This window comes from Pelodiscus sinensis, chromosome 1, assembly GCF_052426305.1.
Source record: "Pelodiscus sinensis isolate ZL-2025 chromosome 1, ASM5242630v1, whole genome shotgun sequence".
Lineage (NCBI taxonomy): Eukaryota > Metazoa > Chordata > Testudines > Trionychidae > Pelodiscus > Pelodiscus sinensis.
The window spans coordinates 200,206,953-200,231,716 of record NC_143052.1 but is presented as its reverse complement, the minus strand read 5'-3'; the positions used below and the strand labels follow the sequence as shown (position 1 = coordinate 200,231,716).

Here is a 24,764-nt window from a genome sequence, read left to right as displayed (position 1 = left end):
TTAAGCTGACTCCCACTTCCTCCCGTCCCTTGCTGCTTCTGATATAGAGGCAGCAACCGTGGGGAGAGGGGCAATGTGAGTAGTCAGCTCTACTACCCACATTCAGTTCCTGGCCCGCTCTGCCTCCTGGGAGTTGTAGTCCCAAGCACGCTGGGCCGAAAGATGGCTGGGGGCTATGCCTTGTGGAGGCGGGTCTGTGTGTCCCAGAGCCAGCCACACTGTATGGGCTGCACCAGAGCTGGCCGGAGACTGTGATGGGTGGAGGTGGCTTGGCATGTCCTGGAGCCAGTGCTGCAAGCTGCACCCAGAGGCAGCCGGTGACTGACTGACCCAGTGGCTTGCTGTGCAGATGGGCTTGAGAGGCCGCACTGGGCTGGAGCAGGGTAGTTGTAAACACCAGGGAGGGGCGGGGGGTGTCATAAGTCAGGCGGTCACCTATAACAAATCATGTTAAATCAACCTGATAGCCTTCTTTGATAGGAGAGCAAGCCTTGTGGATAAGGCAGAAGCACTAGACCTGGTATACCTAGACTTTTAGCATGTGATACAGTCTTGTATGACCTTATCAATAAACTAGGGAAATACAATGTAGTATTTATATAACTACTAGGCTAATATAAAGGTGGGTGACTAACTGGTTGGATTACTGTTCTCAGAAAGTAGTTAGCAAAGGCTCATGGATATGTTGGAAGGGCGTAACAAGTGGGGTTCTGTGACTGTCAGTTTTGGGACTGGTTCATTTTAATATCTTCATCAACGGTTTAGATATTGGCATAGAGAGTACGTTTATTAAGTCTGTAGATGATACCAAGCAAGGAGGAGTTGCAACTGTTTTGGAGCATAGGATTACAATTCAAAATGATCAGAATAAACTAGAGAATGGTTTGAGGTAAATAGGATAAAGTTCAGTAAGGACAAATGCAAAATACTCCACTTAAGGAGGAACAATAGTTGCACATGTATAAAATGGAAAGTGACTGTCTACTGTCTAGGAGTCATAGTGGACCACAAGCTAAGTATGACGCAACATTCTGAGATGCATTAACAGGAGTGCTGTAAACAAGACGCGAGAAGTAATTCTTCTGCTCTACTCTGTGTTGATTAGGTCTCAGCTGCAGAACTATATCTAGTTCTGGGTACCACAAATTTAAAGATGATGTGGAGAAATTGGAGAAAGTCCAGAGAAGAGGAACAAAAACAATTAAAGATCTAGAAAACATGACTTATGAAGGAAGATTGAAGATGGGGTTTGTTTAGTCTAGAAAAGGGAATATTGAGAGGGGACCTGATAATAGCTTTCAAGTACCTAAAAGGATGTTACAAACAGGAGAGAGAAAAAAATTATTCTCCTTAATCTCTGATGATAGAACAAGAAGAAACGGGCTTAAATTGCACAATGTGAGGTTTAGGTTCGACATTAGGAAAAACTTCCTGTCAGAGTGGTTAAGCGCTGGAACAAATTGCCTCGAGAGGTTGTGAATCTCCATCATTGGAGATTTTTAAGAGCACGTTAGACAAACGTGTATCAGGCATGATCTAGATGATGCTTGGTCCTGCCCTGAGTACAGAAGACTTAATGACCTCGAGGTACCTTCCATTTCTAATATTTTATACTTGTGCTTGCAAAAAAAATGATTTAAAACAGAAGAGCCAAGACTTCGCTCCATTAAAATCGATTCTACAGGATTCGGACAGCTACAACATAACAGAAATCCGGAATCCACTCTTCTCAGGGTTAAGTGACTACATAGGACTTGACCCTGCAACAACCACAGAAAGAAACATGAACAGATGTTGAGCATTTTTCTCAAGAAGTGTGCAGCAATTTGCATGTGGTACTACTGAGACACAAACACAGTTTTGAATCACGTAAGCAAACCTTGAAAGACAGGGCATGGTCAGGGAAGCAGTGGCTTACGTGTAAATCTGTTGTAAAGAAATGATTTTAATTATTTTAAGACAGCTTTGCTGCCACCCTTAAGTATTGCTGCTTTACACCAAGGGAACCAATGTCAAACTGAGAACAGAGGTGCCATGAGAGACAGAAACAAATGTAACTATCTTTTACTGCCAGCTGCTCAAGGCATCATGGTATATGCTAGGAATTGTATTTTTGCTGCCCAAACTGAATGGAATGTATGTTAATTGCTTTAATGGATCAATAAGAATGACTCCCCAGTGGTTCAGTAGTGTCTTCTCTCAGCCTTCCATAGCCTTTCAAGATCAAGACCTTCAAGCCTACATACAGTTTATTTCCCAGCTCTTGCAATGCCAATGCTTGTCTACATTCTAGAAACTGAAAAAGGATTGGGGTGGGGTGGAGTAGCGTGGAGTGGAGTACATGACATTCTTCCAAGAAAAAAAAATCAAACTGCAATAGGAAGTTTTGAAATTTTAGAAAAACATCTCATGATTATTTGCCATTTAAGTTTGTTTTCCCAGCCACTAAAGAGACTGAATGCATCCTCACTCAAAGTGAAGGACAAACTACTTGTTGGCACATCTATCACTTACAGGAACTTCCCTTCAAAATGCAGTCACTGGCACTTTTACAGAAACTCTTCTTTAGAAATACACTTCGTTTTAACAACCTGTATTAAAACAAAACACATCAGTGAATCTTCTTGTAATCAGACATTGCATGTTTATTTCTTCAGTCATTTTTATGTTTTTTATCTAGATGGTTCCCAATCTGTGGAGAAAAATCCTTAAACAGATTACCTTTATTCCTTCTTTAAACCTGCGTTTGATCATGTCTATAAATACAAATGTATCTTAACAATTCTACACCTGCAGAAATAGTACAATTGGTGGCACTGATAAAACGTGTCCCTATTAAACAAAAATTTCACAAAACACTATATGCAGTAGTATCTGCCATTCATTTTTATCATAGCTTAATTAGTCTCCTGGGAGATGCCCCACTAAAGCATTTGTATCAACAAAGCATCTCCTGATAAAGACAATTCTGCGTAACAGTACTCTTTTCTTCTAACTCCTTTACAAATTTTTCCTTGTAACACCCAAGGCAGCTTAACAGAGAGGAAAAGCACATTTTCTAAATGAGTAAACTTGCCTTCATCTTCCTCCAGATTAGGAGATTCTTTCCTGCTGTCTTTCATAGATATTTTTTGGTTGTACACCATTTCTTCAAGGCCACCTTCTAGCTTCTGCATATCTGCCTGAAGACTTATTTGGAGATCATTGTTGTCCTTTAAGAATTCCTTTATCATTTGGATCCTATTTAAGTTCTGTTGTTGTTTAGCAACAGCAAAACAAAAACAAATCTTGATGAAAGCAAATCATTACAATATAAGTTGCTTAACCTATCACACTTTCTTTATATTTGCTCTTTAGCATGTGATTTTCACATTCTCTAATTATTAAAAAAAGCGTAATCTTGCAGCACATTAGAGACTAACAAAAGCGTGTGTATCATGAGTTTTCATGGGCAAAACCCACTTCCTCAGATAAGAAGAGTGGAGAGGCAAAAAAGATCAATTTTAGTGCCAGTGCTAATGAGGTAATTGAGTGGGCTGGAATTGTCCCATACTTAGCTTTTGATGTCAATTGGCTGCTGAATGTAAGGAAAGCAGGTTTTATAATGGCCCATACAGTTCATGTCTTTGTTCAACCATGAGGAGGATAGTGTCAAATTTGCATATGAAGACCAATTCTGGAGTTTCTCTAGTTGTTTTTTCTTTCTAGAAGAATAGCTACTTTTAAATCCATTAATGAATGCCCAGGTATGTTAAAATATGCTGCTACAGGTTTTTGTGTATTATCATTTATGATATTTGACGTGTGTCATAGGGACTGTCCAGTTTGGCCAATATGCATGGCAAAGGGACATTGCTGGCACTTAATGGCATATATCACATCAGAGAATGCGCAGTTGTATGAGCCCCTGACATTGTGACATATGTGGTTAGGTCCGTGATGTCACTTGTATAGATGTGTGGATAGAGTTGGCAATGGGATTTATTGCAGGGGTAGGATCCTGGGTGAGTATTTGAGGTGTTATGTGTGGCTCCTGGAAGGAATTTGCTTCAGGTTAAGGGATTGTTGTAGGCGAGGACTGGCCTGTCTCCCAAAACCAATCATAGCCTACAGACAAGTGACAGCATCACAGGAACTAAGCACATAGGCTAACAAAGATATCACTAACACAGCTACCCCTCTGAGAACTCTAATTATAAAAGGCTTTTTGTTGGCTTATTTAGGGTTCCTGCATTTTCTGGCCAGAAAAATATAGTCCTGCTATTAAATGCTTATTTATTTTAAGTATACAGTATTGGTGTAGCTGTATCAGTCCAAGGACATTAGAGAGGCAAGGTTGGCGAGGTAATATTTTTATTGGACCAACTTCTGTTAAAAGAGACAGAGGCTTTTGAGTTTACACAGAGCTGACCTGAAAAAGAGCTCTCTGTAAGCTGGTTCAATAAAAGATAATTTCTCCTTGTCTCTGTATGTATTTTAAGAACTAATTCTTTTTAAGGTGTGGGGTTATTTTTTTTTTCAAGAGTAAAAGCTGGTGAGTGGGAGTGTAGCTTTAGCAAAATGAGGACAAAGGATGTGGGAAACATGTGAAGCTGATGACAGATTGCCTAAGTCCTCTCAGAGAAAGGAATTTAAACTCAGGTATGATAGGTCATTTAATACCTCATTTACATCAAAAGCTAAGTATGGGACACTTCCAGCACACTCAATTAGCCTCATTAGCACCAGTACAACAAATGACAGGTACATTCTCCCCCTCCCCCCCTTCCTTTTTTCAGTTATAAATTCTGGGTTCCTGTTTGTTTTTTTCCACTCCAGCTCATCTGAAAAAGTGGGTTTTGCCCATGAAAGCTCATGATACTATATCTATTTTTGATACCTCTAAGGTGCATAGAACTATTTGTTGTTTTTAAGACACTGGTCCACCAAGATGGTCCAAACAAAGTATTTTTATGTAAGTAGATAAACATTTTACAAAGATAAGTGAAAGCTGATGGAAGACTGGACTGTAAACCTGTCTGAGTCAAACAGCTTCACAGCAGAACAAATCCACTGTGCGTTTTACCAAACCTATTATGGTACGTGCACAATACTTTTTATTATCTCATACGTAAAACTATAATTGTAGATTAATATACCGGTACTTTTAAAAATTGCAGTGATGCTAACACACACCAAGGAAATTATAGCTTATTGTTGTTACAGTAACCTCAGTTCATCCCGACTCATCTATGTGTTCTAGCACATGCTACATGTATATTCCAAGTTCATTCCTCCTCTTCCCACAAGAGAATTCAATGTAAAGACTGTTAAGCCTATCTAAACTCACTGTGGGGTTGTTCTTTTTTAAGAGAGGATGAAATGAGTTCAGTTTAATTTTTAAAATACTGGCCTATTTGCAGTTTCAAATGAAAAAAATATTTCCAATTTTTGGCAGGTTTCCCCCTTTCATTACATGATCATGTGAAAGGAAAATCCACTCTTTTGTAATCAAGTTGTCCTTTCTAGCAGAGGGAGACTACAGGAGGTAGCTGATCCCAGAAGAGATCTTTCCAGATGTTACAAGCAACTGCAGCCTTGGAGAAGCTCAAGCATGTAGCAAGAAGATCCTGGGAAAAGCAATTCCCAATTCTGCCAGAAACCAGCAGGCAGCATACACTACACATATGCAAGGAAGCCAAATTATAGCCACTGTGATGGCTATATCTTTGCATGGCATACACGTTTAAATTATCTGATATAAAGAGTTTTTAAAATGTAACCATTGTTTAGTTTATCTGAAAAGGTGCAATTCTTTAAAAAAATTCTCATCAGGTTAAGACAGGGATTTTTACATCTGGAATACAGAAAGAACTAAATTTAAAAGTTAAAAACAGCTGATGATGGCGGAGAGGAGCATACACCAGTATTCAGAGAATCTGTGTACATCCATGGACCAACAACGGTGTCAACATTTCTACCCGCGTATTCAAACATTTGGTGACTGGAGGAGGAAGAAAAGAAGTTGACCATGAAAGGATCTCTCTCAAAGTGGACCAGAACAAATGATAATTGGAAAACACCTGGACCGAAAAGAAAGATGAATCTGAAAACATGACACCATTTAAAATTATTGAAGAGATAGTCTCAATTTAACTTTGGGTGCAAAGCAGAACTGGGGTATAAACATGAAATGTGTGACATGGAAATGACCAGCAAAGAGAAGAAGTCTTTCCCTCTTTTTTAAATGTTTTCTTATGGATGCTCAGCATATCATGTGTGCTTCTCAGGATGAGAAGCATCCAAATTTATATGAGAAATATGGGTGCTATATACTTTAAAAAAAATTGCTTGCTAAACGGAAACAGAAAAGAAAGCCAAATGAAGGACATTTTCCCCAAGAGGACTACTGAACTGCAGAGAACAAGAGAGTTCTTCATACAAAAAACTCTTGCAAAATGTAGAATTGAGTTTTCACAATAAAAATGTCACTGAGAATGGAGACTGAGGATAAAGAAATGCTACGTTTGTTAGACATTTGTTTAATTTCCTAATTTACAGTGGAGATGGGAGATGAGATCTGTACATGACTCAGGAGTTGAAAAGGGGAGGCATTTCTACAGCTGAAAATGGAGACCCAGACAATATGCTTTTCACAGAAGACATTGAAAAAACAGAGATGCTAGAAATTACATAAGTATTGGACAATGTCTAGGTGTCAGGCCCAAAAGTTGCATTTAGTTTACAAGTGCTTTTTGCTTAAGGCTTCACTTTAGATTCTTTCAAGGTAACCTGAAGATGCAAGAATGATATAAAGATATGTAAGGGAGGAAAAAAATTCAAGAGACACCCAACTATCTTTGGGTTCCAACCCTAGAATAACTAAACCTCTTCAAAGCTTTTATCTTCTATTGTGACAAGTCAGATGAAGTTTGGGAGTTTCACAGGGTCTCACTGACTAGGCAGAAGGGTTCAGCCAGGTTTTCCCAGGCCTTGGGAATTATTTTGTTTATTTTAATACCTTCCCACAGAATTTAAACTGAGAAAAATCTTCTTTTCACCCTGGGTTCAGAGCCTTGTAAAAAGTAAACAATTCTTCCCCTAGTTAAGGCTCAAAAGGCTTTGTGCAGCCAACAATTCAGTCTTAATTTAAAATAATAAAGGACTTTTTAGATAGCATGGTCCTCCTCCTTTTGCCTCAGAGGAACATTTTGCTCCTGATGCTGGCACTCAATACCTTCAGGGTACCTCCCTCTTAGTAACCTGGGAAATTAATACAGAATAGCTGGCCCAGTCTGGTTACTCTGACAATTACTAATATCAAGCTAGTTCCAGTAGTCTTGACTACAGTAACTGTTAACCTGCTTCCTACTCATTCCTGGAGAGGATCTGCAGAATTTGTCTCAGCTTTCAGCATGCTCAAGCAAAGCTTTATGTTGAGACAAAGGTTACATTTTTAACATTTTCTTGTAACTTAAATGGAAAAGAGATTTAAAGATTGACAGAAATACTGGTGAGGGTAAGACTTTTTTTTTTTTTTTTTTTTTTTTTAAGTCTTCCCTCATCTCTGCTACAAATGATTGAAGTACTTAAAGCAAAATAATTTCAAACTAATTTACTTCTCCTTTTGTGGTCTTTGCTATCTGATTTTCACACACATAACAATAAAGGAAAACATACTAGTCAGTTTCATTTAGTTTTTGTTAGCTAATACAATGCTCATGTTTGCAAACATGGAAGGGAGATGTTTCTGTTTATAAAACCTTTTCATACAAATTAAATACATCAATTTTAGATTTTGTCAAAATGTTTTGGTTTAAATAAATCTTTTTTTTTTAAATGCCCAATTGCATCCCTTTTAGCTACAGATGCAAAAAACAGGTTCTAAGACAATTAGAAGTTTGATCTAAAAAACTTTAAGGTTATTTTCTGAAATACAGGCAGTCCCCGGGTTACGTACAAGATAGGGACTGTAGGTTTGTTCTTAAGTTAAATTTGTATGTAAGTCGGAACTGGTACATATTGTAGGGGAAACTCTAGCCAAACATTTCTCCAGAGCTCAGTTTTATTCTCCCACACCTCACTTCCCTCAGTCCTTTATTCTCAAGCTGAGGTGTCTGCTGAGAAAAGCCGCTCCGCGTCTCCCTGGTCTGCTGGGGGGGGGGGGAGGCGCTAGCTTCGCATCTCCCTGGTCTGCTGGGGGAAGTAGCTAGTGCGGGGTTGGTTCACCACGTTTGTAAGTAGGGATCCGATGTAAGTCGGATCCATGTAACCCGGGGACTGCCTGTATACCTTTAGAAATTCTGATAACTCAAACATAACACTAATTTTAGGACAAACATTTAAAGTAAATTCAGAACACATGCAGGGAAAATTCAGCAAAGATATTTTGCTTACTTAAGGAAACTGATGCATTCTAGGTACAAATATGTAACCTACTAATGCTAAAGGTAATTACGTGACTATATTAAAAGAGGATGAGAACATCTTAAAAAGCAGACTATATAGACACATGCATCTCAGAGATCTTGTAGGTAGATTACTGCCATGTTAGATCAGGGAAACTCAATGTATGTATACATCATTCACATTTTCAAGCATCTTCTGTATCTCAACTAGCCAGTCTTCAATACTGAAGTTTAGGAGTCTCTGGAAAAGTATTCTCAGCAGGCAATCACATTTCATTCCGTGATAAATTACCTAGATGTAATACTAGAGTGGAAGATTTTTGGAACATCTCTTGTGCTCCTGGAGAGATTTCAAGTTTTCCATATAGTAAACTGTAAACCTACCTTCATTTGTCTAAGCCTTTTCCAGTAAACATTGGTTTAAACTCAAAAGAAGGATGCTGTTCACCACCTAGAATGAACTATTAACTGCTTTCCTTTAAATATCTAATATGTTAAATCTGCTTTCATGGTTTTTTAAAATTTTAAATATACCTCTTCAGATAGCATCTCCTGCTCTTCTATCAGAAGACAGAACTCTTTAAGTCTTTCCTTTATTAACTCCATTTCTATTTCGCTTATTTGTCTCTGACTCAGGCAAACTTCTATGTCTCCTTCCAATCCATCTAGCTGATCTTCTCCCACTTTTACAAGAACAGTCCAATCTGATGACAAAAGCTGTTTGTTCAGAAAAATAAAATAAAATAAGTGATTATATTATGTAAGGCACCCTTTTGGCATCAGAGGGGGCTCCAGTTATTGCTACTGTCAGAAAGCAGTCAATCATTTTGTGGTTTCAGTGGTATAACCAGTTAAACCAGGGCTGGGGAACCCTTTTTGGGTCAGGGGCCACACACAAGTGAGAAGCAAAACCACAACACACCTCACGCTGACATGGACCCCAACTAAGAAGCAGAAAGACACTCCCCACATTCCCCTCGCACATGAGAGCCTAGGGAGGCCTGGCCTACTAGATTTTGTGGTCTCACCAGGCTTTGGGGTGATGCTAAAAAATGAGGTGTTCAGTGTGTGGGAGGAGGCTTCTGGGAAGAGGGCTTGGGTTATGGTGTCTGGGCAGGAGGGAGGGGGCAGGAGTGGGCTGTGGGGTCTTGACAGGAGGGGTTTGGGGTGAGAGCTGGGTGGGAAACAGGGTGCAGGAGCAGGCAATGGGTAAGGGATCTGGGTGATGAGCAACATGTTGCTCCCCTGCCAGATGGACAGGGTGTGGCAGTACATGGAGATACTTCCTCCTCAGCAGACAGAGCTCATGGGTCATATCCAGCCCTGGGCTTTCCTGACTCTGGCCCCTGAAGCTCAGAGATCCCCCCCGAGCAGGGAGCCAGTACTGGCACTCCAATGCCATGGGGAGGAGCCACATGGGGGTCACAGAGCTGGAGTATCAGTACCGGCTCCCTGCTGTTGTGGGGGGAAGCCCTGAGCCTCGGGGGCCAGAGCCAGGCAAGCTGGGGCCCGAATGTTCCACACTCCTGGGTTACACTTTACATTAGTTTAACATTTAAGTGACTAACTGGCTCCAGCTCCCAAGCCTGCCGCCTGCTGGATCCCGCGCTGGGGCAGACTGCAGGCAGGGAAACTGGTTAACATCATCACTCAGTATAGGTGATGCTTACAAGGTAACTGGTTATCCTTTCACATCCCTCTTCTGAACACTTCTATCTTCATTTCTGTAACTACACAGTGAATTTTAGAGTAATTTTTCAACTCCAACACCAAAAAGCAAGCACTTGTGGTGTCATGTCTTGATTGCACCAGGCACCAGGTTAAAGGTCTCGTGCTCTAAGAATATGGAATTGATGTATGGAACACCAACTCCATAATTTAAAATATATGGAGATTCGTATGAAATTTGTGTTCAGGATTTTAGCTAATTTGTTCCAACATACATATGCAATCAAATGTAGATATTCTTAAACAGCTGTCGGATCATGTGGTGCTTGCTCTCATATTCCATTGTAAGAAACAGGATGGGAGAGTTGGGGAACAAAGGGAGAAGTAAAAGAAACAGGCTAGTTTAAAAAAAAAAAAATCTGATAGAAAAAGAATTATTTAAATCCTATTTTAAAAGTTTGCATTAAATGCAGGTTTATTTTTTAAAAATAAACCTTTAAAATTTGAAATTATGAAACCTGTGTTAATGTCTACATTTACTAGAATCTATTAAAATCAATTAAGTTAAAAAAAAAAAAAAACCAACAACAAGAAGCAGTCCACATTGCTGCCAGGTTTTAATGAAAGCCAAACCACTGAAATAATAGTAGTTTCTGTCTAAGCCGCTGTAATCTAATTTCGTTGAAGTGTTAAACCAGCTTTTGACAACAGCAGGTGCAGAAAGAATATTTTTTCACTTCAAGTTTATTCAGCTAGTAATTGAACTGAACTAGTTCATTCAAAGTTAGGGAAACAATAGGAGTTGAAAAAGCATAAGAGCTTGTTTTCTTTTTTCAAGATCTATGAATAAAAGTTAGATGTGAGAGGATGGGATACACTACAGGCTAGTCCAGACCAGGGGTGGCCCTCTGCTGCCGGCCTTTGTCCCCGGCTCCTGCTCCCGCTCCCAGCCAGCAGGCTCCACCCGATGGCTACTAAGCTCCAACTACAGCCACAGGCTGCCAGCCCCCAGGTTCTGCTCCCAGCAACATCTGTGGTCCTGCTGCCCAGTTTTCCTCCCCCTGCCCCTCCCCCCATGAGCACTGCAACCCCGAGTGCACACAGAATCCCTGACTATTCCAGACCATGGATGTTGTCAGACCAGAGAGTCCCGGGCTAGAGAGATTAAACCTGCAGTTTTAAAATATTGAAGGACATGGTGATCAGAAACAAAATCAATTCAGTTCTCTAAATACATATAAAACTTCCTTCATTTAATAAATCAGTCATTTTAATTGTAAACCTATTTTGATAACTTTATTGATAAACTCTTCTCATGCAGCCAGCACAGAAAATTCCTAAAATGCTATTTTGTGCATTTTAATTGAATTTCTATCTAAATAGAGCTTGATACAAGTCACAAGTTTAAAAAAAAATCAGTAATCCAGTAAATAAGAAATGTATCATTCACCATTTTCTAAAAATAAAAAATGTAAAAGTTAAGAATCTGAATAAAATGTATATAAATAAAACATATGATCTTGATTAGCAAAGAACATGTACCACGTTTAGTATAAAGACTGTATTTGGTTACAAAATACAGGCAGTCCCCGAGTTACGCGGATCCAACTTATGTCGGATCCGCAGTTACGAACGGGGATTTCTCGCCCCGGAGAACTAGAGCAGCGGGACGCCTAGTCCCGCCGCCCGCCTTCTCCGGGGCGAGAAAAGCTGCTCCCCATCTCCCTGGTCTGCTGGCGGAGCCAGCAGACCAGGGAGACGGGAGCAAAGCAGCAGAGCACCGGGGGCCGGACCCGCGGCCGCTTCCAGATCAGCTGGAAGCGGCGCGGATCCGGCCGGATGCTCCGCTGCTTTGTTCAGCGTCTCCCTGGTCTGCAGACCAGGGAGACGCTGAGCAGAGCGGGGGAGGACCCGGGCCGGACCCGCAGCGCTTTCAGCTGATCTGGAAGCCGCGGGTCCGCCCGGGTCCTCCATGGCTTTGCTCAGCGTCTCCCTGGTCTGAAGACCAGGGAGACGCTGAGTAAAGCCGCGGAGGACCCGGGCCGGACCGCGGCGCTGATCTGGAAGCGCCACAGTTCGGCCCGGGTCCTCCGCAGCTTTGCTCCACGTCTCCCTGGTCTGCTGGGGATTTCTGGCGATATCATAAACAAAAGGAAGAATCTACAAAAGCTATATTGTCCTTTAAGTGAACAGCTCAGAATCGTTCTCAATCTATAGCCTCAGTCCAAAAACACAGGAGAGACAAGGGCTGTCTCAGACATTTAGGAGGTTCAGCCTACCGAGTATCAGAAGTTACCTGCTTGCTGTGGTGACAGTTTTGGATTTTACATACAGCCCTTACAAGGATGAAGGAAAGAAAATTCATTTGTTCTTTCTGGAGCAGAGTCGGCAACTTATGGCACGTGAGCTGATTTTCAGTGGTATGCGGGAGGAAGCTCAGCCCTGCCCCTTTCCCCTGCACAGCTGCTGGAGAGCACCCCCACCTCCCAGCAGCAGGTTAGGCTTCAGTGGAAGGAAACAGCACTGGGGCTGAGGCTCCTCAGCTGAGACCGGAGGTGCTTCTGCCATAGCCACCTGGTCCAGGCACAGACCAAAAATCGCATGGCAGCGGGACCTCCAGGGCTGGCCCCAGACCACGTGGCCACAGCAGCGGAACCTCCAGGGCCAGCCCTAGACCATGTGGCTGTGACAGTGGGGCCTCCGGGGCTGGGCCTGGACCACCTTCAGGGCAGCCCAGGACAGCATGGCTGCAGCCATTGTTACAAGGGGCGCAAAGCCAGGTAAGGTCCCCCTTCGTGCCCAGACCTCTCACCCTTTCCCTCGCCAAGACCCTACACCCCCAGCTTGCTCTGACACCTTCTCTTGCTCCTGCTCCCTCCTTCCTGCCGGGGCACCCCACCCTGCTCCTTTCCCCCTTGGCCCGGCCACACATTCCCACCCTGCTCCTGCAGCCACAGTTGCTGCTGCACCTTCTTCCCTGGCCACACTGCCCCCTCCCTTACTCCTGCCCCCTCCACCTGGCCAGACATCCTACTCCCAGCCTGCTTCTGCACTTACCTCCCATCCAGACTTTGCAATCTTTCCCTCTTCTGCACCCCACCTCCCTCCCAGATCCTGTACCCCCAACCCTATCCTACTTCCTGGCAGCACAGTCTCACACACTGTACCCCTCATTTTTGTCCCCACCCCAGAGTCTAAGGGGGTCCATAAAATCCAGTAACTCCAGCATGCCAGAAGAGTAAATCTGGCCCATGGGAAACCCTCAACCTTAGTCCTCCCTGTACCTTCCCCTCACCCTCTGAGGCTGGGGCACCAGAGGAGTGAGGTGTCTCAGTTGGGGGCCACATTACTGAGGGTTGGGGGGTTTTGGAGGAGTTTTTTTGCTTCTCACTTATGTGATCCCCAACTGATTTTTTTGTGGGTCAATGACCCCTCAACTCAAAAAAGATTCCCCACCCCTGACATACATAAAGAAAACATGGATATCTTGTGTGTTGGACATTATATTTTACTTCATTTAAAATGAAGTTTGCTAAACTAACATGAGAAAGTTAAAACGCTTAATCTGTTTAATAATTAAATCATTTTCCCTAGCTGCAACTGATTCAGAAAATATGGTCACCCTACCCAGCCTGCTCTTGCCTCCTCTTCCCTCTCCTCCCCCCCGCCCACTGATCCGTGAATAAGTTAAATCTTGGTGCGCTGCTTCTGAAAGGTTGCCAACCCCTGCACTAAAAGGTAAGATCCGCATCTTTCTTTATTAATGAAGCTGCTGCAAATTGGACTACCATTCACTATAAAAAGTATCACCAGCACTCGGACCCATACATAGAGGTGAATAAGTCAAATCTTGGCACTCCCCCTCTGAAAGGTTGCTGACCCCGGCTCTAAAGCTTGGGGCTTTTAGAAACTCGTTTTGGGCTTTGTCATGGTTGAAGACAACTGCATGTTTAGTCCCCATGTGGTCCAGCAACAGCACCCACATTTCAGTCCACATTCAGCACTCCCGACAGAGAGCAGAGTCAGGGACTTGCAAGACTCTGTGCACCAACCCAACTTCCCTGATAGGAGTGCTAGTTGGTGGAACAGAACAAGCTCCTGACCCCACTCCCCTGGAGCAGCAGGCAGGCAGGCAGGCAAACAGGGGCAAGCCCTTTCCTTGATCCCCATTCCTGGAAGGAGAGCAAGGGGCAGTAAAGTTGGTGGAGGGCGCAGGGCAGATTGTTATGGAGGGCTCACATTTTATGGGTCCCCTGGCCAGAGCATCTATCCCTCTCCCTGTTCCAAGGCTAGCTGAGGGCAGGGGAAAGGCAGTACCATGGCTGCTACCATTGACCCAAACCTGAGAACATTAGAGCTTAGTGCTTCCTACAATTCATAGTCCCATTGACATAAGGTATTTGACTCTCTGTACCTTGCAATGAGACTGGACACAAAGTAGAAAAATTAAATCTCCAGTGAAATTCCACACACTTTTAAAAAGTCCTTGCAGATCTCTATTATACTGGATTATACTTGCAATTTATTACAACACTATACATCAGAAATGTTTCTTTTACCTTTTCTATCTTCCTACTAGCTTCCATAACTTCTGGAACATTCTGGAATTCCTTTAATAAATTCTCAACCTTCTTTCCAAACTCTTCCATCCATAAAGAAGAAGCTTTCATTTCTGAAGAATGCATTAATTCATTGCGACACCTAATCACCTAAACATGAGAATATAAAGAAAAACAGCACTGCCACATTACCATCATGCCCATCCCATAGCACAATTTTTCAGAACATATATTAATTAAAATTAATTAGAAATGGTATGGTAGATTGTACCTCTCTGACTTTCTTTTGGTCAATACCTTTGAAGTGATTACAAAAGTTGAAAAGGTTTAGAAGAGCAGATGCATCACACTTCTCTGGTCCAGAAATATTCATCTGCCCACGGGGCATATAAGCCTGCATAACAAAAGTGCATAATACCAATGTCATTTTTGGTTTCAGGAAGTACAGAACTATGTCATTTCCTTATCTGCTTATAAGCGTTGTTAATGTTTCAAAATGATATTGCCTTAAGTAAATGCAATAAACTAGAACAGTCTTCCACAGCTCCACTTGCTACATTTGCCAGTTAACAATGAGTTCAAGCAAATGGTTATTTCCTTCACAATCGTTGAATCGTCCCCAATTGAATTATTCGATTCTGCAATGAAGTCACAATGGTATGCACACTATAATGTATAGTTATACACATGACTTCCTTACCTCACTGCCTACTTTGCAGCTTATGTCAACTCTGCTCTTCTCGCCATACCCCACAAAAGCTTCTTATGCCACCCTCCTATCTCCCTCTATTTCAGGGACACCCCACACCTCCAACTCCCTTCATCATGTCAAAGGTTCGGTGTTCCCTCCTACCTTCTATGTTTCCCATTTCCCCCCACCCCTACTAGGTACTCTGTGCCCCACTTAAGGGGAGCCAGAACAGGGGAAGCTAAGCAGCCATGGTACTCCCACTTTTCCAAGTGGACAGGACAGATTTTCACCCAAATCAATGTTCTCCCCACCAATGCCTTATCATCTTACAAACAAATCCCATTGAGCTGAACATAGGGCTGCACAAGTTCAGCCATTCAGGTGGGAGGTGAGTGAGTGAGAGAAGAGCAAAGCATATTTTAAATACACATTTGCAATGCTAGACAAAATTAGGAAGTGGGGAGGAGCATCACTTTTCGCTTCAGGGGCACTGCAGATCATATGTACCAGCACAACATACCACCATTGTCCCCTGAACACTACCCAGCTATACTATTCTCTAGAATGAAGCACCAGGATTATAAGTGGACTGAACCCTTAGTCAACTCACCTGCCTGCACAGACCATCAGCTCTAAGCCATTGGTTCACAAAGATGAAAAGTCTATTTAGTGTAAAATTGTGTGTTATATTGCTACTCTGAAGGGGGTTTTCTTTTTTAATTAGTTTAAAGAGATTTGTGAGACAAGTAGTTATTTAATTGAGAATGTACAAACACATTACTGAATACTTTAATACAAACACTAACTGAAACATGGTCTGCAGAGGCTGTTCAACAAATCATGAAGCAGAATAGAAATGCCAGCAATTTTGCATGGTACCATTGAACTTTACAACGCTGCAATTACCACCAAATACTACTCCTAATAAATTTTCCACTGTATTTCTTAGTTCGTCCCAAAGAAAAATTGTTATACACTTGGATTTAAGCCAAGTCAATGTGTATTCAAATCCAGGATAAAAGAAGAGTTAAAATCAAATTAGTCAAGCCCAAAAGGGTAGTGACTTCAATGTTCAGATCATGAAAACGTACAATTAGCCCCTGCAATCTTCCCTTTTGTCATTTGTAAGAAAAATGGACAATACGTGTGCAACAGGTTGTTCTCTGATGATGGTATTCGGCCCCCACTGAAGACAATGGGAGTTTCACCATTATCTTCCACAGGGCCAGGATCTCCCCATAGATCCAAATCCCACCATGACAGACTCTTATGCAGCCAAACTGAATTCTGCATGGAACTACATGTGGATGAAAGTGGGGACAGGAGCTGACCCCAAGCCTGATTATTCTAAACAAATTATTTTAATTGCGTTATTACCTTTGCAAGTTCCCAGGAATCAGAAGGCCAGAGCTCAGGTTTGCAATTTTCCCAGTGAATTTCTCCATTCTTGTTGGTGTGATGTTTCAAAATTTCCTTTTTCCACTCTGCACACACTGAACAGTTAGACTGAAACTAAAAGGGAAAAAAGGGGAAGAAACCTAAGTAATTTATCTTCGTATTTGCATCCTTTAAATTACACTTTAAAAAGTTTCCTACATTTAAGTAGAGGCTAGAAAAAGGATTCAAGGGCTATTCATTCAGAAAAACCTATCAAATGCACAGATTCTTGTATGCAGCAGTGCTGAACTGTTACACAAAGGTGTAACTGAGACTTTAGGTATAATATTAGGTCAGTAGCCTCTCGCCTCTAGAGACCTGGGTTCAAGTGAAAGTCAGGACTCAAATGGAAAGGTGTCTAAAGCTTCTTTTACCAGGAGTTGATGCCACTACTAAACAGATGTCTCAAATGAGGCATGCCTGACAAACCCCATGATGAAAGAGTAGAATACTTTAGCAGTCAGGCATTTTTTCTTCACAGTTTACGGTAGGGTTAATGAAACACATATCTTAACATGGCTGAAACCTTAGGGAATTTTCACTGCGAAGGAGGTCCTAACAGCTAACACATTTAACTAAATATTCCAATTTAACTTTTCCGATTGTTCTTTCTCCGTGTGCATACAAATACTCCAACAACCTATCATTAATTTGTGGGGTGCAGGGATTAAATGTGCATGTGAATTAGACTAACTCCCCAAGACAGAATCTTTATTTTATTTTCTAGGTCTCATGTAGTGCCCAGCATTCTTATAGGGCTGCACAAATAAATAATTGTGGGTGATACTGAAGAACACTGACGAGAATGTTTGTTATCTTGAATTATGTTACATGGTTTGTTTTTAAATGTACTCTATGAGGAGGATCAGTGAGCTGCCAGCTCTCAATACATTGTTTCTAGTATATAATAAAATAATAATATTAATTAATTAATTATTACTATTACTACTGTATTTTATCGAGTTAGAGGTCATGCCTCCACAGTTGAGATTGAATTTAGCTTTGTACCTAATGCAAAATTTCAAACTCTTTGTTATCTATGAAAAATACAGGATACCCTCTACAAGACTACTGAATTTATTCTGAGCACAGAATGAGTTTTCTGAGAACGTACAAGTAAACCCATTCCCTAGTTTTTATTAATTAAAATAGGTCCTTTAAGATAGTCATTCTGTCAAACTTAAACAACAAAAATTAATTGTTTAGGTTTTTTTCAGTTACAGACTAACAGCTACCATTCTGAGTCAGTCCTTACTGAACCTATATGCTTACTAACAAAATAATGTAAACACCCTCGTAAACATTAGGGTCATTATTAACACATTTCAGAATATTGTCCCAGATTAGACTAAACTGATTTTTAAAGGCATTTTAATTTATTTAGCTTCTTCAAGGGGTTACTACAGAGCAGTCAAGCTACTTTGGGGTGTAGTTACTGAATTTCCATACCTTCATCTGTACTTCTTTTAAAACTAAGCAGAACTCTGAATTTCCTGGATTGATCGTGCTTATTTTTAAATATATAACAGTTGTGGATATCATAATTAACACAATAGTCATATTTTAATGTTACTGTTACAATAAATTAACATTAGTGAAAATGAGATTAGAAATCACATTATGGTGCTTAGGGAAAGCTTTATTTTAAACTACTATACATAGATTGGTACAAGCATCAATTTTTCCTCATGAGATGACTATAAAGAAGCCTTGCAAGAAGACTTCACTACGTTCAAATCTGTCCAGTGCTATTAAACATTCACTTTCATGGTGCAATAACACTTATTACAGTAAATCCTCAGAGTTACAAACACCTCTGGAAGAGAAGTTGTTCATAACTCTAAGCAAAAAACCCCCAAAAAACCCTACCCATTATGGTTGTTATTTCAAAGAGTTTACAATTGAACACTGATTTAATATAGTTTTGAAACTATTCTGGGCAGAAGAAAAATGTTCCTTTAACTTTTGTTTACAACACAGTACTGTGTTGTATTTGCTTTTTTGATTTGGGTCACCTCTGCTGCTGCCTGATGGCCTACTTCTGGTTCCACATGTATTCTGTGGTTGATTGGTTAGTCTACAGCTTTGGTGTTTATAACTCTTGAAGTTCTACTGTATTCACTCTACTTTCTCCTACATATAAACTGAAACAGTTTTATCACAAGTAAGGCTGCCAAATTAATTGTGATTAACTGCACTGTGAAATAACAGAACATTTATTTAAGTATTTTTGGCTGTTTTCTGCTTTTTCAAATATATTGATTTCAATTACAACACAACACAAACTTTAAAGCGTTCGCTTTATTTTTAATTACAAATATTTGCACTTTAAAGACAAAAGAACTAGTATTTTTCAATTTCTCTAATACAAGTACAGTTGTGCAATCTCCTGATCATGAAAGCTGAACTTACAAATACAGAACTATGCACAAAAAATAACTGCACTCAAAGCCAAAACAATTTAAATCTTTAGAACAGAGATTTCAAACTCCTAGCCTATGGGCCAGTACCAGCCAGAGCAATTATGCAATCTGGCCTGGGATTCACAGGTATTGCCCACCCGACCTGTCCACCCCAGGGATGGGAGGGGAGACGGGGAGGAAGAGGACTTGGGAGTTTGAGACCCCTATTTTAGAACCTATAAGTCCACACAATCCTACTTCTTGTTCAGCCAATCATTCAAACAAGTTTGTTTACATTTGCAAGAACTAATTCTACAGGTTTTTCATTTAAAATATCACTTGAAAGCGAGACTGGTGCCCATGCTGACGACAGGTTCTGCTCAATAATGATGCAGAGCAGTATAGATCGATATGTTAATTTTAATCATCTGAATCAGATGCCACTATGGATGTAATAGTATAGTCGATAAACCGATAAGCAAAAGCTTATAGGTTAATGCTATAAACTACACACATTCTCCCCCTTCCCCACCTCCAGTAAATTTTTTTACCAGGCTGACCAGTAGTGCAGCTCAGTCCCGGCTTGCGCCAGGTCCAGGACCTACTCCCTCTTGTGGCATTTGAAGCGTATTAGGAGCCAGGCAGGCAGGCAAGCTGGCTCAGTTCCAGCTCATGCCGGGTCCGAGAGCTCAGACATGCCCCCAGACAAGGGCTGCTGCCACCCTGTGCTGCTGCCTCTGTATCAGAGGCAGCAGCATTGGGTGGCAGGCAGCCAGTCCATGAGGGGAGCTGGTTTTTAAACTGGCTCCCATCATGGACCAGCTCCCACCTGGCACCTCACCACACTGCTGCCTCTGTATCAGAGGCAGCAGCGCAGAGTGGCCGGGGGCTCCTTGGGAATGAGGTGAGGCTGGAACGCACTGGCTGCTGTCCTCACCCCTAGGGACTATAGAATAGTCGAGTAACCAATAAGAATCCATGAGATTAATTGACTATTCAGTTAATCGATATTTAACATCCCTAGATGCTACCACCAGAAGGCTAGTTTTCTTTTCTGGTGGTTTAGGTTCTATAGTTTCAGCATCACAGTGTTGCTCTTTTAAATCTTCTGAAAGCATGCTCCACACCTTGTCCCTCAAATTCTGAAAGGCACTTCAGATTCTTAAACCTTGGGTCAAATGCAGTAGCTATCTTCAGAAATCTCACATATCTGGCACAAATACCTTACAATGCCAGCTACAACAGTGACATGTAAACACCTGCTGTTACTTTCAGGTGATATTGTAAATAAGAAGTGGGCAGCATGATCTCCCATAAATGTAACAAACTTGTTTGAGTGACTGAACAAGGAACAAGAAGCAGGACTAAAGGACTTGTAGGGTCTAAAGTTTTACATTGTTACAGAACTGCACCCAAAACAATCTACATTTGTAAATTGTATTTCCACGATAAAGAGATTGCACTATAGTACTTGTATGCTGTGGATTGAAAAATACCATTTTATAAATTTTCACAGTAAACACAAAATAAAAGTAATATTACTGTACACTTTGTATTCTGTTTAGCTGAAATAAATACATTTGAAACTGTAGAAAAATATCCGAAACATTTAAACAATAGAATACCAATTGAAATTAAGTGTGATTAAAATGCAGATAAATCACAATTAATTTTTTTAATCATGATTCATTTTGAGTTAATTGCACAGTTAACTGTAATTAACTGATAACCCAATCATAACTGATTTTCAAACAACAAAATGACACCTATCTATTTATAACTGCTATGTATGCCATGCAAAGAGACAGGAGTTTGAGAGCAAATACAGGAGTCAAGGCAGGCAGTTAAGTGCCTTGTAGAAGACACAAAGTAAGCTGCAGAAGGAGCAGAGCTGAAATCCAGTCAGTCCCATAGCACCCTCTTCTGAGCCAATATTAGACTCGGAAATTGAATGGCTGGAATAATAATGGGCCACAAAGCTGTTAATCAGAAAATAATTCTCCATCTTCTAATTTTTTTCCTAACATCCCACCTACAACTTGTTTTCTGGACTAACAATAAGGGAACTCTAATGTGAAGGAAGGCAGGAGGACCCAATCCTGCAGCCCTCTTGTGACTGTTGTTGGGATTAAGTAAATAGATTTTTGCAGCTAGAAAAACTCTGAGGTCTCTCAAGTGCATCTAGTTTAGGGAGGGGCAGTAAGTGAGCCAGGCACATTAGCTAAGTTTGGCTTCTGGCAGGTTACCAGACACCTGATTTACCTGCACATTCACAGGTATGGCTGTTCGCAGCTCCTATTAGCCGCAGTTCACCGTAGGAAGCAGTGGCAGCCCACACCACTTCACACAGTTCCCATTGGCTGGTAAGGGTGAACCGTGGCCAAGAGGAACTGCAAGCGGCCATACCTGCAAACACGCAGGTAAATAAACTGTCTGGCAACCCACTAGGGGCCAAGCCTGGCAAACAGTGTCCAGCCCGCAGGCTGCTTATTGTCTAGCTCTAGTCTAGTTGAAGATAGTGCTAGAAAAAAGAAACAGTTCCCCACCACCACCAGTGGAAAAAGAATTTCAATTTCGTATTCACTTCAAGAATTAAGGTAATCAAAAAATGAATGAAATAGAAAAGGATGATGACATGACACATTTCTCACAACCCTGTGCTCTCTCCTAAGCCTTTCAACACTTCTCCCAAACATCTGTTCCCAAAGAAGCCCTGTTCCTACATTTCTTTTAAGCAGCAGTGCCATTTATAATACTGTTGACGGTGACTGCTCAAAATTCATGAATCAGCCATCTAAAAATTATAATAATTTTAAAAAGTAATATGCTTGGAGAGAGGAGGGTTAGTTGCCTGCTGGCTCTGCAGCCTTTAGGCTACTCTCAGATCATGCTTTCAAGGTTTTTTCCACAACCAAGGGAGCTAAAACTTACTTCAAATCACAGTCCAAAATCTCTCCGCATAATTGAATAGTTGTGTAACTGCATCAAATTTTAGCAGTTACACAACTATTCGTAACTGACTGGATAATTGTTCTCTGAGAGAGTAGTTATTAAAAGTTCACAATCATTCTGGAAGGGCATGACTAGTGGGGTTTTGCAGGGATCTATGTTGGGACTGATTCTGTTCAATACCATCATCAACGATTTAGATATTGGCATAGAGAGTATGCTTATTAAGTTTGCAGATGAGACCACGCTGGGAGGGGTTGCGCAAGTGCTTTGGAGGATAGGGTCATAATTCAAAATGGACAAACTAGAGAAATGTTCTGAGGTAAACAGGATGACCTTTAATAAGGACAAATGCAGTCAAACAGTCAATTTCACACATACAGAATGGGAAGTGACTGTCTAGGAAGGAGTACTGTAGAAAGAGATCTAGGGATCATAATAGACCACAAGGTAAAAAGGAGGTAATGGTGGTGAAGTACCATATTACCCGGTGAACTCATTGGTGCTGAAATCACTAAGGACTGGAATTTGACCACAGAACTGACACTTTCTTAACAAAGACTCCATTTTTAAAAAGTAAATTAACGTAACAGAAAACTGCAACGCTCTCTGGTAAATTTTTGAAAATCAAACTTTATTGAAAAAATTGGATCGTTTGCAATTGAAAATATTTGACCTATGCTTAAAGGAACTGATTTAATTTTGTGTAAAATTTTGCTTAATAAAGGATGGCACTTTTTTGAAAATGTTCAATTATATAGATATACATTTTGATCAGATCTACTTGATGTGATATTTGTGTGGGTTGTGGGGTTTGTCTGGGGTTTTTTTTGGTTTGTTTTTTACTCAACAAAAAATCTGGGGGGAGGGAGAGCCCACCAAAATGGTTCGAATTGGGCCCCCGCACTTCCTAAAGCCTGCTCTGGGGACAGGCTTGATGATTTCTCAAGGTCCCTTCCAGTTTTAATAGTCTATGATTCAGTAGTCTCTAGGGGCAGAGGCAGCAGGGGAAGGGAGGAAAATGTGGGTAGTCTCTACCACATTAGCCAATAAGATCAGGTTAATCATGTAGTCGTCTGCACGCTGGCATCCCTAATCACCCCACTGCAGAAATTAGGACTTGAATAAACTGTCATTGCTAAACCTACAGTGACATCACCCTGCTGATTTCCTATGGCCAATGTAAGGCTGGTGCACTCCCCGGTGGCAGGATGCCAACTTTTCAGGAGTTTCCTCCTCTCCGGGAATCCATCTTTAAAGCTTGGCAGGGGAGGGCGCCTCCACGAATACGTCCAACCCAAAGAGGAACCTCTAGGGCAGCAGGCTGGCCCTGGCTGCGAGCACGTGTCACGGCCGCCCAGGGGCTGAGACCGAAACACGTGGCGCTGCCCCCCCGGCCGGCGCAAGCAGCCGCTCACCTGCTTGCTCCGCGGACGGCAGCGGCCGCGGCAGCAGCCCAGGGGCGCCAGGCGGGCGAGCAGCTGGCGGTGGAAAGCTTGGAGCTGCTCCCCGGCGAAGCGCCTGAGCGCGTCCCGCAGCACCAGCAGGCAGTGCCCGGCCTTCAGCCAGTTCTTGTACTCGGCGCAGTTCAGCCGCGCCTCCAGCGCCATGGCCCGCCGCCGCCTTCCGGGGAGGGAGCCCTCGCTTCAGCCCCAGCCCCCGCCACCAGCGGCTCCGCCCAGGCTGCAGCTTGGCCCGGGGGGAGCGCAAGCGGCGTGGGGGCCGAGCAGCGCGCGTCCAGCAGAGCCACGTGCGCCGCCTCTTCGGGCCGGCGAAAGCCCCCTTTTCCCGCCGCCTGGCTGCAGCGAAAGGCCAGGAGTTTAAGGGGGACGAGACGACAAAATACTCCGGCTCAACCTGGCCTGAGAGCTGGAGCCCCAACCCTCAATGTGGTCAAGCCTGCCTGCAAGGGGGCGGGCTCACAGGCCCTCTACTCAGGAGTTCCTGGGGGCAGGAGGGTGGGTGGGTGTAAATGTAGATAATTTTTTTTTAAATATAAAGGAGTTCACCATAGTTATGCAATGTGTGGGCATAAGAAATGTGAGCAGAAACAGTGATTGACAAAATGATTTTGTTACACCCTACTAACAATTCATACAGGAATAAAGGTTTTATAGAAGTTACAATATTACAGCCAGATTCCAGAAGGTAAGTGAAGTATTCTAAAAAGTTCCCAGGAGGCCAGGGCAGAATCAGCTCAGCCCACCAGGCTGTGGCTGCCCTGCCCAAGCTGTGGGAGGGTCTGGTGGCTGCCCCGCCCTGCCTGGAAGGCTCAGCCCCAGCCTCTTCTTGGGGTGAAGGAGGGGGGAGAATCAGCCCCAGTCTCACCCTAACTGGCCAGAGCTGGGGCAACGGTTTATTTACCGCCCCCATCTTCTCCTATGAACAGGATTCCAGCAGCTGGAGCTTTCAGAGAAACTCCTCTTGGAGTTCTCAAACAGAAATGAGAGAAGACAACCCCAGAAGCTTACAAGAATGGGCCCTTCCATTATAATGCCAGCTGCAAATCCCATCTCCCTCCAGTGAGGTAATCACCCACATTACCCATAGTTGATAGGCAAGGAGGGGGGAAGAATCACCATGCCTCCAGCTTCCACCCCAGATACATTTCTCAATCTATTGTCAGGAGTGGCCCGACGCTGGCTGTGGCAGCTGGCGCCCCAGGGGGAAC

The 24,764-nt window shown here is 42.2% G+C and overlaps 1 protein-coding gene and 1 long non-coding RNA gene across 4 annotated transcripts; one reads left to right on the top strand and one right to left on the bottom strand.

Annotated features, from left to right (window-relative positions):
• Positions 1–757: 757 nt before the first annotated feature.
• Positions 758–23,940, bottom strand: C1HXorf38 (chromosome 1 CXorf38 homolog). Of its 3 annotated transcripts, XM_006133954.5 has the most exons (7): positions 23,512–23,899; positions 16,683–16,817; positions 14,886–15,008; positions 14,615–14,764; positions 8,922–9,104; positions 3,077–3,251; positions 758–2,591 (listed from the first exon to the last, which is right to left on the bottom strand). In XM_006133954.5, the coding sequence occupies exons 1-7, from the start codon at positions 23,701–23,703 to the stop codon at positions 2,584–2,586; spliced, it is 966 nt and encodes a 321-aa protein (XP_006134016.2). In that variant the 5' UTR covers positions 23,704–23,899; the 3' UTR covers positions 758–2,583. The 3 variants fall into 3 exon arrangements, with proteins under 3 accessions (XP_006134016.2, XP_075769248.2, XP_075769267.2); XM_075913133.2 differs by having other exon boundaries at positions 758–3,251; positions 23,512–23,908; XM_075913152.2 differs by lacking the exon at positions 8,922–9,104 and having other exon boundaries at positions 758–3,251; positions 23,512–23,940.
• On the top strand, positions 3,251–7,519 carry LOC142821618 (uncharacterized). The gene is made up of 2 exons (XR_012898309.2): positions 3,251–4,641; positions 5,509–7,519. It is a non-coding gene; the product is annotated as an uncharacterized LOC142821618 (long non-coding RNA).
• Positions 23,941–24,764: the final 824 nt, after the last annotated feature.

Bases quoted from the DNA above. Each gene is read 5' to 3' on its own strand.
- C1HXorf38 (XM_075913133.2), bottom strand. From the start codon at position 23,703: ATGGCGCTGGAGGCGCGGCTGAACTGCGCCGAGTACAAGAACTGGCTG. The intron at 16,818-23,511 runs GTGAGCGGCTGC...TTTCCCTTTTAG, and splicing joins GCCGTCCGCGGAGCAAGCAG to TTTCAGTCTAACTGTTCAGT. The intron at 15,009-16,682 runs GTAATAACGCAA...TTTGTTATGCAG, and splicing joins ATTCCTGGGAACTTGCAAAG to GCTTATATGCCCCGTGGGCA.